The sequence below is a fragment of the Apteryx mantelli genome, chromosome Z, assembly GCF_036417845.1.
Source record: "Apteryx mantelli isolate bAptMan1 chromosome Z, bAptMan1.hap1, whole genome shotgun sequence".
Classification (NCBI taxonomy): Eukaryota; Metazoa; Chordata; class Aves; order Apterygiformes; family Apterygidae; genus Apteryx; species Apteryx mantelli.
Genome location: NC_090020.1, coordinates 63100466 through 63112507, shown reverse-complemented (window position 1 = coordinate 63112507; position 12042 = coordinate 63100466). Strand labels below are relative to the sequence as shown.

The window sequence follows — 12042 nt, the reverse complement described above, 5'->3', positions numbered from 1 at the left end:
GCTCACAGTTGCAGAAAGGCTCTTTTATGGAAGGTCCTATAGGTTTAAGTCTGATCCCTTTGCACCTTGAAACAGCGGACCGCTGAAGAAAAATACTTTTTTGTCTGACATTTACAAAATTGCCAGTTGGCAATTTTATTACGTTAAGTTCTTCTTAAACACATTTTTTTTCCCCTCCAAACACTGTGATAATCTTTAGGCAAATGTAGAATTTTTTTTCCCCAGTGAAGGTAAACTTTTTTTTGATTCCCCCCCCCCTTTTTTTCTTTGCAGCTTGATCACATACTGTCCCCTCCACCTATGCCTTTACGGAAATCCAGCAATCCTGAGGTGTCTTCTGGCCCTGGAAAGTCTTTTAAATTTAAGAGACAGCTGAGTGAAGATGGGAGACAGCTCAGAAGAGGAAGCCTTGGAGGAGCTCTGACAGGTGAGTTTGGAGCGTGTGATGTTTCCTGGAGGCTGGGGGGCACCGTGGACCCAGGAGCGCCAGCATGGCTGGTTGTGTTGGTGGAGGTGTGAGCTCCAGCTGGAGCTCCCAGGAACCCTCTCCTGCACGGACTCCCTTGTAACCAGTGGGGTGAGCTCCCAGTTGACCTCTGCTTCCTTGAGGCGCTACTAGGTCATTCTCAGACACTGCTTGACTGCCTATTTCTTGAAATTTTCAGGAATGGAGTATTTGTTTGGCAGACTTAGTTTGATAGCTTAAGGGTTGTTTGAGATGTGCCTGCCTGCATTCGTCTGTGGGATCACACGCATCTTGTTTCCTCAGGAAGCAAAGCTGAAGTGCACAGATGGTCCATTTAGACTTGATTTCACTGAAGGAAAAGCAGTTTGGCCTCATTTATCTGGTGGCATTCTCCTAGTGGAGAAGGGTGATTATCAGCCAGCTATGGGCTACGGACTGTGACTTCTGGTCTGTGGAGAGCTGCACTGGTAGTAGAAGGCCAGACTCCTGCCAAGTGCTCAGCCCCTTCCTCTCCTGATAGCTTCTGTGAAAGATATCCTGTGCTGGAATTGGGATCGCGTCGTGTCATGTCCTGTCAGCTGTATAGCTGCAGCATTCACTGAAGAATACTTTTTTGAGTAAATAAGTAAATGAGTAACACTCTTCTCCCCGCCCCCCCCCGCTTTTTTTTATTTTTTTTTAATTTAAGTGAAATGAATATGAAAACATTAGGACACTTGGCTGGAACTTTTTATGTATTTCAAGAAGATTTTTTAAAATTCCCTAGAAACTGGCAATTATAAATGCTCTTGAAATAGTCTGACTGATTTGTCTTGAACAGAAAATTTAATAGTACTTCATGAGAGGGGCAATAGATTTTAGTAAGTTTACTGGAGGCAGTAAGTTTGGGACTCAGTGTCTTGTTTTGTCTGTTCAAGTTATGTTGATCACTGTCAAAATCAGACAGGTGAAATTCAGATTACAGAAAGCTGACATGGCATTTACTAGAAATGTGACTGTCTTCAGTCTCTAAATTCTGTACACTGTTCAAAGGTGATTTTGCTTGGAGATGAAAAATGGTGTTGAGATGGATACAACTGATTCTTCCCTCTTGAGGCTTTTGGAAGTGCTTTTAAAGTATCTGCTTCTCTCCCTCCCTCCCCACTTCTCTCCCTGTCCCTGTGCTACAAGGAGCTCCAAGAAGCTATTGCAATACTTCATCTGTAATCAGTAACTTTAGAATTGCCTAAAATGCTCTGAATGAGTGACATGCATTATCAAAGGCATATGTGTGTTTTTAACCTAAGTAACTTAATTCTTTGAGTCGGCTCAAAGAGAGAGGATAGATGCTACTACAGAAACTTCTTGTGTTACATCAGAACATTACAGTGGTTGTGATTTTTAGTGTCAGCAGGATGAGATCTGTTTTCCTTGCAACTTCATTTTTATCAGGACTTGTAGTATGAGGGTTTCAAAAACTATTTCAAAATTTGTATGTGCTTTAGTGAAAGATAAGTGACTTACAGTAGCCTGACTTGTCAATTCTGCCAGCCCTGTCAGTGAACTCTCTGACTTCTCTGGAGTGTTACTATTTTAAAAACTTTACTAGCAGACCAAACTAGTGCTTTATTGAAACTAGAAATTGCCAGTTTACCATTTGTTACTTCAGCAGGAGTTGTGTGGGTGTGTTATGTATTTATTTATTTATTTTACTTTAAAGTAGTGTAGTGGTCTCTTAAAATCTGAACTTCATACATAAACCCTCCAGATGAAGAGGGAGAGGACAGCCTAATTAAAAACAAATGAAGCAAATGTGCTCTGCTGCTGTGGAGTCTCTGGTCTTTATCTCTGTGCTTGAGTTATTGCTTGAGGTCTTTATAAAAGGTAATGGATATGCTTTTTGTCTGCTTACAATATGTTGTGCTGGATTTCATGTCAGGATTCAGAAATATAGTGTGCAATAATGTTTAACTGCTTTATTACTAATGCACTTTAAATGAACCTCAATACCCTAAGGTTTTAGTGTCTTAAAATAGCTTAAATATCTTAACAACTTTCATGATGCTGATTAGATTAATCAAAGTCATTCTGCTGCCAGAAATTTCTTAATATTCTTTCAGGATTATTTGAAAAAGTGATTTAAGTGAACTGCTGCAGGTAGACAATTACTATAGAGTACCACAATATCACTTAGAAAAAAAGTCCCCTGCATTAAAGTGAATAAACTGACACATGTCCTTGGTTTGGGCTTATTTTCACACTCACTTACTGTTTCTGAAAAGATACTAATTGACTATAAGAAAAAAGTTTATTTTGAGACATATCATTTGGAAAAGTACTTGATCTTTAATATCACTTTACACTGCCTACTGTTGTGCTTTATTCTTAGCTTCTGTTCTGTTGCGTTTGAACCTGCTATTAACTACTAACATAACAATGGAAATCTGTTTGCAAAATGGAATAGTATTTTTCAAAATAGCTTAAGATAGTCTGTACCTCTCTTACTCAAAGATGTTGCCTTTGCTAAACACCCATAAATACGTTAAATGGAAGTAAATCAAGACAGAAGATTCCTAGCTCACAAATTTGCAGAGTATTCCTATGCTGATGGTTGTTGCTCCGAATGTTAGAAATGTAATTAATTGTGCTTTGTATGTTACTTTGACTTTCCCTTCTTTTTTAAAAACAGAGTAGTTGAGCAATAGAAGATAAGTAGTATTAATGATAAAGCTAAAAATAAAATTTTAATTAATTTATATAAAACCTGATATTTCAAATTCTGCAAGACTGAATACTAATAGAGATAAATAGATAGGTTTCTATCTCTGGCAGTAGATCCCAAATAAATGAGTTTTGGGGCTTTGCAAGAAGCAATAATGTTATGCATGGCATACAGGAAGAAATAAAATCTATATTTTTGCAATATATAAAATGAAACTTGCAAAACCTGAAGGATTACAGCTACTGAGAACCTACTGCTCTGAACTGGCTAAAATAAATTACAAAAAATTTTGTGTAGGGATTTGAGGAAAATTGAGAATGATGTACAAGGCCTTTCCAATGAAAAATCAACACAAAGGAGAGAAGGTCTGAAAATCTGAAGCAAAGTTAAGATAGAAACTCGACTTAGATTCTGCACAGCCTCAAGGAAACTGGAGCACAGGTCTTTTCCTGAATTGCACTATTTTAAGCATTCTAGCAACCATACATTTTCAGTGACAAGCAAGGAACACTTTTCAAATTTAGAGAAAATTAAATCAATGTTTTTGAGAATAAATCTGCTGTTGCTTTCTGTTGAAAGTCACTAGGATCCCCTGATATCAAATGAGGTCCGGCCAATAAAAGAAGCGAATGCTGCTTCCTGGAGATACCAGACTACTGTCACTGACTGAGGAGTCACTTCAATCTTAATTGTTGTGGCAGTGTTGCCTTACTTAATCTTCATCCCTGAGGAAGGGGAGGAAAAAGGCTTTTGGAGAAAGAGAGACTGAATTTGGAATGAAAAGACTTCACTGGATGTGGCTTGATACCAGTCAAACAAATCTTAATAGTTCCTATTGCAAAGTGCTAGCAGGACAGCTTAGTGCAGAGGAAGGATCCAAAATAATCTTTCAGAGTGAGGGCTGCTGAACAGAAGCATTCATGAGGTAAAAACAACTTTGGGGCAAAAGTGTTTTGTATAGTTTAACTTGGAAATAATTTATGACCAGTTCCTGTATAAGGTTTGGGTAGTAAAAACACTTGTACTTTCTCTGGATTCTCTCTGGTCTATTGTAATATACCTGACTACGGTAATGGAGTGTTTGCTGAATAATTAGCATTTGCCTTCCTCCCTTTCCGCTCCTTCTGCATCATAGCTCCTGTCCTGTTCCTTCCCCCCCTTCCCTTCGCACACACATTTCCATAACACTGCTTGCTACGTCCTTTACTTGGGAAGTAAAATGGAGCTGTAAAGCTGTGGTTATGCTGCTGAGGGTGTAAAAGACTATCTTGTGCTGTTCATTGAACTATGAAATAAGTCTTACCATACAGCTGAGCTGTAGCTACTCATTTAATAGCCACAGTTCAAATACAGAGGAAAGAGCATTGCTTCCAAACAGCGCTGCTGCCCTCCAAGTGCTGGGCTCTTGTGAGGAGTGGCAGGCAGCAGGGCTGAAAAGCAAATGTAGTTAGTGTGCAAGGTCAGCTCTGGGGTCTCCTCAAGGCAACAGGTGTCTGTCCTCAGTGGGAACCTGTGTGTGCGTGTGTATATAAATACCTCTTCCCCTAGCTTTTAAATTGCCTTTTCAAGGATTCCAAACAGCGTGCAGACTGGAGCTTTAAAACTTGTTTCTGCTCAGGAGAAGAGATGATTAATTAAAAAGCTGCTTTTTTGCAGTGGCTGGTTTTCTTGATCTCCACTGACTTCAAAGGACTGTCTACAGTCAGAAGGTTTTCGGCTTAAATTGTCTACAGGTTTTAGTTTGCTGTGTTCAGAGATGTTTAAATAGAATTCATGGCAAAAAAAGATGCAAAAGGCTGAGAAATTAAATGAGCTTTTACTGGGGAGGAGGTTAACCTGGCGAATCACTGAGACAAGCAGGTCAAATTGGCCTTGCTTTCTTGTCCCGTTGCTGCTTCTCAGTTTGCACTATGGTGGGCAGTGCAGCTCTGTTCAGTCTCCTCAGTTGCTCTGATGCAACATTTGCAAATTCCTAAATACCTTTCTACTGCTGCAAGGCATGGTTACATATCACTGTGAGGAGTTTGACTCTTGCAGAGTGCTGCTGCTTAGCTCTGTCTCCTACACTGCACTGATAAGCTCCACAGTTGTTGTTATAATTAAAAAAAAACCTTTGCTACCTCTAGTTTGAACTTCTTATTTTGCCTCCTGTTATTCATAACTGCCTGGAAACAGACTTCCTGCCGGGCTAATTGTCTCTAATTGTGGTATGGCTGTTATCTTGCTAACCCTAAATTGATCTGGTACAAACACTGGTGAGATAACATGTACAGACTTCTTTTTACAGCATCTGTAATCCAGAGATCCTAAAGCACACTCTACATTAATGAAGTTACCTCATTATCTAGTGAAGAGCTAAAAAGTAAGAAATCTTGGGATGTATATGTTCTTTTGTAACATTCCTGCTTTGATCAGCTTTCCACCTCTAAGTTATCAGTTTGAATTTAGGTGTGCTCAGCAATGATTGTTATTCCCTTATAACAAATACGTGGTTGATTTGAAATGAATTCTCAGTCTGGTTTTTGCATCAGAGATTCACCACTCTACTTGCACTAATTAGCAGAAAGATCAACAGCTTTATGGGCCGTGAAGAACAAGCTGCTCTGTTATCCATGGGTTGGCACACGCTGGCAGGACTTCATGGGGGAGGCTGTCCTCCTTCACGCAGGGGAGGGAGCAGTTGGCAGCGCTAGTAATCCACAATTTTCACCAACATTAAGCTGTATAAAATTTATAAGGAATATTGCTGAAAATGCAGATTAGCTCATTAAATCTTAAAATGTCAAATATTTGATACAGTTCGGCTGTGGAAAATTGAGCATAAAAATCACACAAGTGTACTTTGAAACCTCTTTGGAGATGGTGCCTTCCCATTCCATATAACTGGTTATCATAATTATGATGTGATTACTTCAGTGATAGCATTTTAAAAAGGGATTTTGTTTTTATTAATGATGCCAGTCAGTGCAGATCAGAGGAAACGGGGAACATTTCCTATTTACAGTATCAAAACTGTTTACTGGTTTCTGGTTGTGGGACCAGTTATACTTGTACAGCTCCATAAAAAGCCTTGTGATTGCGTAGATGCCTCTAGGGATATAGTTTGAAGGCAACCACATTATATGGATTCTGGAACTGGAAACAGGTCAGCAGAATCTTAACTACGATAGGACGTTGGGGGAGAGGTGCTTGTCTGTTCATAAGCTGTATAAGACATTGGTTTGAGTGGGAAACTTTATTTTGTGGGTTTTCAAGCTGTCAAGATTCCCCCCCCCCAAGACACGCACACAGCAGCAAGGGTATGTTTCAAAATTGCCTTCATCTTCCTGAGCCATGAAATGACTGGACTTAATGCAGTTTAGAAAGTCTTTTTGGCTGCACTCAGCTGAGAGGTTTCTGTGACAACAGCTGAGAGAAGATAACAGTCCAGCATTGGGACCAAAAACATTTGGTTACCAGGTACAGGCGGAGAGAGGGTTCAACAGCCAGATGAGCTACGCTCCACTGCGGTGATGGGGGAGGCGCAACCCACTTCAGTCAAAATCACCACATACTACTAGTACGCCATAGGGTGTTTTCAGTGCCTTCCTCAAACACTTCCTTGAAGTATTCTTACCGCATGTGTTAAATGCCTTCCAGTATTAACAGAAAGATAGAAGCAGTCTATTATATAATTACATATCTGAAAAATACTTTTTTAAATTGTGCAGTATAAAAACATCTTTTACAGATGAAGTAAATATATTCTGCTATGAAATATGCATTTTTAAAGGATTCTTGGTGCACTAGTGGTTGAGAGGATGTTAGATTATGCTTGTCATTATCAGCTACTTTTTGTTGTTTAAGGCTTCAATCAACCTGTATAGTTGAGAGTTGGTTTTTACTTCCTTGTGTGTCTAGTAAGATAATTTCCATATTCTTTGATGTTTCTGGATTCTGCATCATGTAGTCTGAGATGAGAACAGACGATACTGTATTCCTGTCTCATTATTTTGCTTTTAACTCCTCCATTGCTGTTTAATCATGCTTGTATCATCAGAACATGAAGTTGATTGTTGTTGAGATCAAAACAAACCATAGCAGTAGAGGGGCTAACCAGCAGATAAATTTTCAATTTGCTGCTTGTGAAAGGTGGAGAAGTAGAGTTTAACCCTCTCAGGGGCACTTTATAAAAGTAGCTTGAAAGTTGTTTAAACAGTTACTTGTCGTAATGGAGAAATAAAGTGGGGAGAAAAAGAATATACATATGAAATTTCTGAGGCTCAAGTTGTAACTTCTTTAGAAATACCCCGAGAGCTGTCGAGCTAGCTGGCTGAAGTGTGCTTAGCGGTGCAACTGTTGAAGCCTGTGTGAAAGAACTCGCCTGTACTTAGTTAAACACTTGTGCGCAATCGGCTGGTTGCCCTATGCTGAGCGCTGCGAGGCTGCAGTCATGTTGTTGCTAGTACCCAGGCTGGTTAGTGCAAAACTGCCTTACCAGTGTATTTACAAATAAATTATAACTGCACATCAAGACTGCATTATTCAAACTCCTGGAGATTTAAGCCTTATGTTTCCACCCCCGGACTCCCTGGAGCGGGGAGTGTGAGGCTGTGCAGCCAGTGGTCTGACTGCTTGTGAGGGAAACGGCGCGTGGCTGCGCTAAGGCAGGTGCTTTAATGTAAGTTGAATGTGCAGCTGAGAAATGTCTGAGAAGAGGGAACAGTACCCTTTTATGCTTAGCCCTTAAAATGATGGTTGAAGGTTTGAATGAAAAAGTTAGATGTTTTCCAATGAAAACAGAGCATGGCTTTTCTCTCAGGAAACTTCTTCCCTCCCTTCTCACTCCCTCCCCAAACAGTTACTAGAAGCATATAGTTACAGACCAGCTCTTGAACTGTGTGGCATAGCAATGTATACCTGAACGAAAATGGGGCTGACAGCGCCTGTATGGAAAGCAGCGTGGGTGCCGCGTGTCACTTCATGCCTGTCATGCAGAAGGCAGTCTCTGGGCATTTTCTTGCTAGCGCTGTGAAAGAAATCTGTGTTGTATCTGACTGTAATTCCTCTGAAGTAGGTAGCCAAAAAAACAGTGTAAATGCTGAGATGCTGGGGAGTTCATAGTCAAGAGAATTGACTGCTTGCTGAAGTAGCAGTTCGTATAGTGGTTGAACTGAGCAACTGTGAATTTTCTGAAGTCTGTGAAATTAGACGAGATGCTTTCTGTGCCCAGCCTGGTTGCGAGTTGGCCAGTGTTCGGTGTTGCAGATGAGAGCTACCTCTCTGAGCCCTTGGTGTACAGGATTCTTGTTTTTGCAAAATTGACTTTGATATCAGAAGGAACAATGCAACTGTCTCACCGTTACTTAGATGTAATCCAGTTTAATGTGTTTTTGGTGGCATTGCACATTTAATCTGAACTTTAACTTTTTTATCAATTAGATATTGGTGTCACCAGCTGAGTAATGGTGCTATTGCAGTTGACTCTCTTAGTATGGACAAATTTACCCCCCAAAAAAGAAAATCTGAAGAAAGCTGAAGATATTTGAAAGGCATTGGGGTTCACCAGCAAATATTTTGTTGTTTTCATAATGCTTCGGTAACTGATTACAAACAATTAATTGAAATGTAAATGTAACTTCAACTACTATCTGTTAGCAGGGGAATTTGTATGAATAATTTCCATATGACCAAAGTTCTGTATTGTCTTAAGTGCCTTTCAGGTATTGGAATAGGGTAAGAGTAATTTCTTGCAAGTATGGAAATGATAGGCTATTCTGAGTATTTCCAAAAGGAAGGATAACTCTATGATTTATTATTTTTGGTAATAGACTTATAAACAGTCTCTGTTCTGAATCCTTTTTTTAGTTAATGGAGGCTTGATTTATTGGATACAGTTCAACAGATCTAAACCTGCATCCTTCTAGTTTTGATCCCAAACTAGATGTGTCCTTTTCCAGCTCAAGTTTGGCAAGTAGAGTAGAAATCATATTGATGAAATTTAAGGACAGATCTATTGCTTTTTAGTCCATAATCTCACCAAAAAGTTCCAATTTGTAAGTCTTAGTTTTGCTGTTGGTGGGCCACGTTTTTTTCATGCATGACCAGATACCGCTTCTTCAGCTAATTTTAGAAAGTGAAACCAATATAGAGCATTTTAAATGTATCTTTTTTTTAGTGCATCAGAAAGTAAAAATTTATTATGAGTTTAATAGGATTTCTTGTAATAAGTGCTTCCTGTAACAAAAGAAATGATAGTTGATTCAGCTGTAATTCTGGGCTTGACTGAATGCTATGTTTAGTAGACAGATCAGCTTAAAGAAAGTTTCCCTCTTACATTAGGCTGGGAAATCAGCATCGTTCATTAACTTTAACCATGTACAGCTGAGTAATATGTATAACATGCCAATTTTTTTTTTTAAGTTGCAAGTAGTAAATGATGCATGAATAAAACAGTAACTTTCCATTTTGCCTGCTGGCAGCCATTGGAAACTGTAGTTAAGTAAAGTTTGTTGATGCAACCACAATAAAATAAGGCACAACGTTGAAAAGTTTCCTAATGATGGCTTTTAATCCAGGCATTATTGTTTTATGTTCCCATTAATGCTAATGGGAATTATGTACTTTAATTCCCCACACGCTGATGTGAGAATAGACCCTAAAATTTACATCCTCCACATCATTTCCTACAGCTGGGCTGTCTGGAGCAGTTAAATTTGAAGTAGTAAAGTACGGTGCCCTTAAGGGTAACCTGATGGCAAGATGCTACGGTAGGAGGTTCTGCCCCTTTTCCCCGTACGCCTCTGAAGGAGCAGGCAGGCAGCTCTCCTGTCCCTCCTTGTCTGAGAGCAAGAGCAATGGTGTGCCGCCCCAGGTGCGGTTTCCGTTTCGCGCTCGGGCTGCCGGGCGGCTGCACCTGGCCCTGCTCGGTGATGCACTGTGGCAGCTGGGGTGCTGAGGAGGAAGGGTGGCTTCAGGCTGCTCCCCCTTGGCAGTGCGACCTGACGGGAACTGTTCTGTCCCCTCTTGTGGCAGAAAAGGGGAAGGAATAGGAAGAGGAAAAGTGCCCAACTGTGTTTCCTTCCTGTACATCTTATGCACCAGAGCGACCTGCAGGAGGTTTTGGTCCTGTCTTGCACCAAGCGTGGTTCCTGCTGGGCTTTCACAGCTGCCTGGTGCTCCCCAGAGAGTGCTCGGCATCGAACACCCCCAGCTCGTCCTTGGTGGATCTCTGTGCGCCACTGATGTCAGTTCTTGAGCGAGAATCAGTTATTTTTTGACCTCAAAGTAGTGAGGGAGAAGAATCTAGTTTTCTGAATTGTTTTCAAATAATCAGCATGCATGTCATAAATGTGTGTAGTTGATTTATCAAGACAAGGAAGTAAAATCCATACTTCTTGGATTTCTCTCACCTCCCTCCCTCTCCCCCCAAAGGGCAGGATGGCAAGAGACTAGTTTGAAGGCTACTGCTTCCCAGCAGCTACAAGAACGGTGCTGCTGCTTGCTTCATTCTGTCTGTGGGATGCTGTAATCAATGTGCACCTTCCATTTTGGGCTAATTGCGTCTGTGGCTAGTATCAGCCCAAATACAGATGCTTGAATTTTAGCAAAGTGCATCCCTATTTTTCCTTTCCATTTGTGGAATGGAGAACTGCTTTAATATTTTCCTCAAAAACAATTATTTTCTCTTTCAAGATGCTTCCTCTATATTTATTCTTATAATTTGACTAATTACATAACAGAATCTGCTCTGTCCTAGACACTTTTGTAAAGGCAAAAACTTCATTCATATGCCAGAAGTTTTTCTCCATTATATGCAATTTTTAAATATAAAACTGCTGAAAACTTAGGGCAAGTAATTCCTAAATTGTATCTAAAAATGAAAGATTTATAGGTATTAGATTTAAACTCTCATTTTCTTTCCATTTAATTATTTTCACTGACTCCATTAGCTTATGGACTTTGGAGAGAGAGAGAAGATGAGAGTAATACTTTAGCAATAGGAAAGATTTTTTTAATTAATGAGAATATCGCAAAGCCACCTTTTGTGACTGATTTTTGCAGCAGTATATGTGGTTTTTAGGTCCTTTCTAGGCCTCTTTACAGTAAAGCATACCTCAATATATACACATTGAACACAATAGAAATAAGAAATAGCAACAAAGGTTCCTTTGGCATTTTCTAGAAATACTAATTATGAAGGAATGTTGACATGATAGGGAAGTTCAAGGGGAAGATGACCCTGAACTTGTGATGTGTGCCCTATGTCCACCAACATTACTATTATGTAATACCATTAAATAATGTTAAGTAATTACCATTATGTAATCAGCTTAGGTCACCTTTCATTGAAAAATGTTTTGATAAATGGGGTGGACTAATGAGGATTGCATCCTGACATGGAAGGATATAATATTGGTACCAAACAGTGTGGTGACAATATTTCAGTCTCTCTTGATGGTTTCAGGCACAGGAAGGGTGGCAAAGATACCAGCAAAGCCTCTGCAGAAGACATGGAGGAAGTCCAAGGCCAAGCTGCGAATGAATGGAACAGCAGTAGGGGACCTGTAGCTGTAGGCAACTCATCTGTATCGATAGCTGATGAAAGTAGTGATCAAATTGCAACATGATTTGTTGTTAGATGGAGGTTACCCGGGACTCTGGCACAGTTTCTGTGCTATTTATATGCCAAAATCCTGACTTATGATAGAATGAATGAGGTGTAGTTGAGGCAGTGTCTTCCTCACCCTCTCTGTCCCTGTTAAGTCAGTTCACTCAAAAAGCAGAGCAGTCTCTTGCAGCTTGGAACGGGGAGGCAGAACTGGGTGCAGTGTGAAAACCAACCATCCATTGCAGCTGAAGTGTCATGTGTAATACTGACATTTAAATCACTTTT

The 12042-nt window shown here is 40.0% G+C and overlaps 1 protein-coding gene across 1 annotated transcript in view; it reads left to right on the top strand.

Moving 5' to 3' along the window:
- Positions 1-12042, top strand: part of LOC106485819 (microtubule-associated serine/threonine-protein kinase 4-like) — a 137262-nt gene that overhangs the window by 62120 nt on the left and 63100 nt on the right. Inside the window, exon 2 of the mRNA XM_067316436.1 lies at positions 274-427. Within this exon, the coding sequence (XP_067172537.1) occupies positions 274-427 (154 nt within the window). The remainder of the gene's footprint in view (positions 1-273; positions 428-12042) is intronic.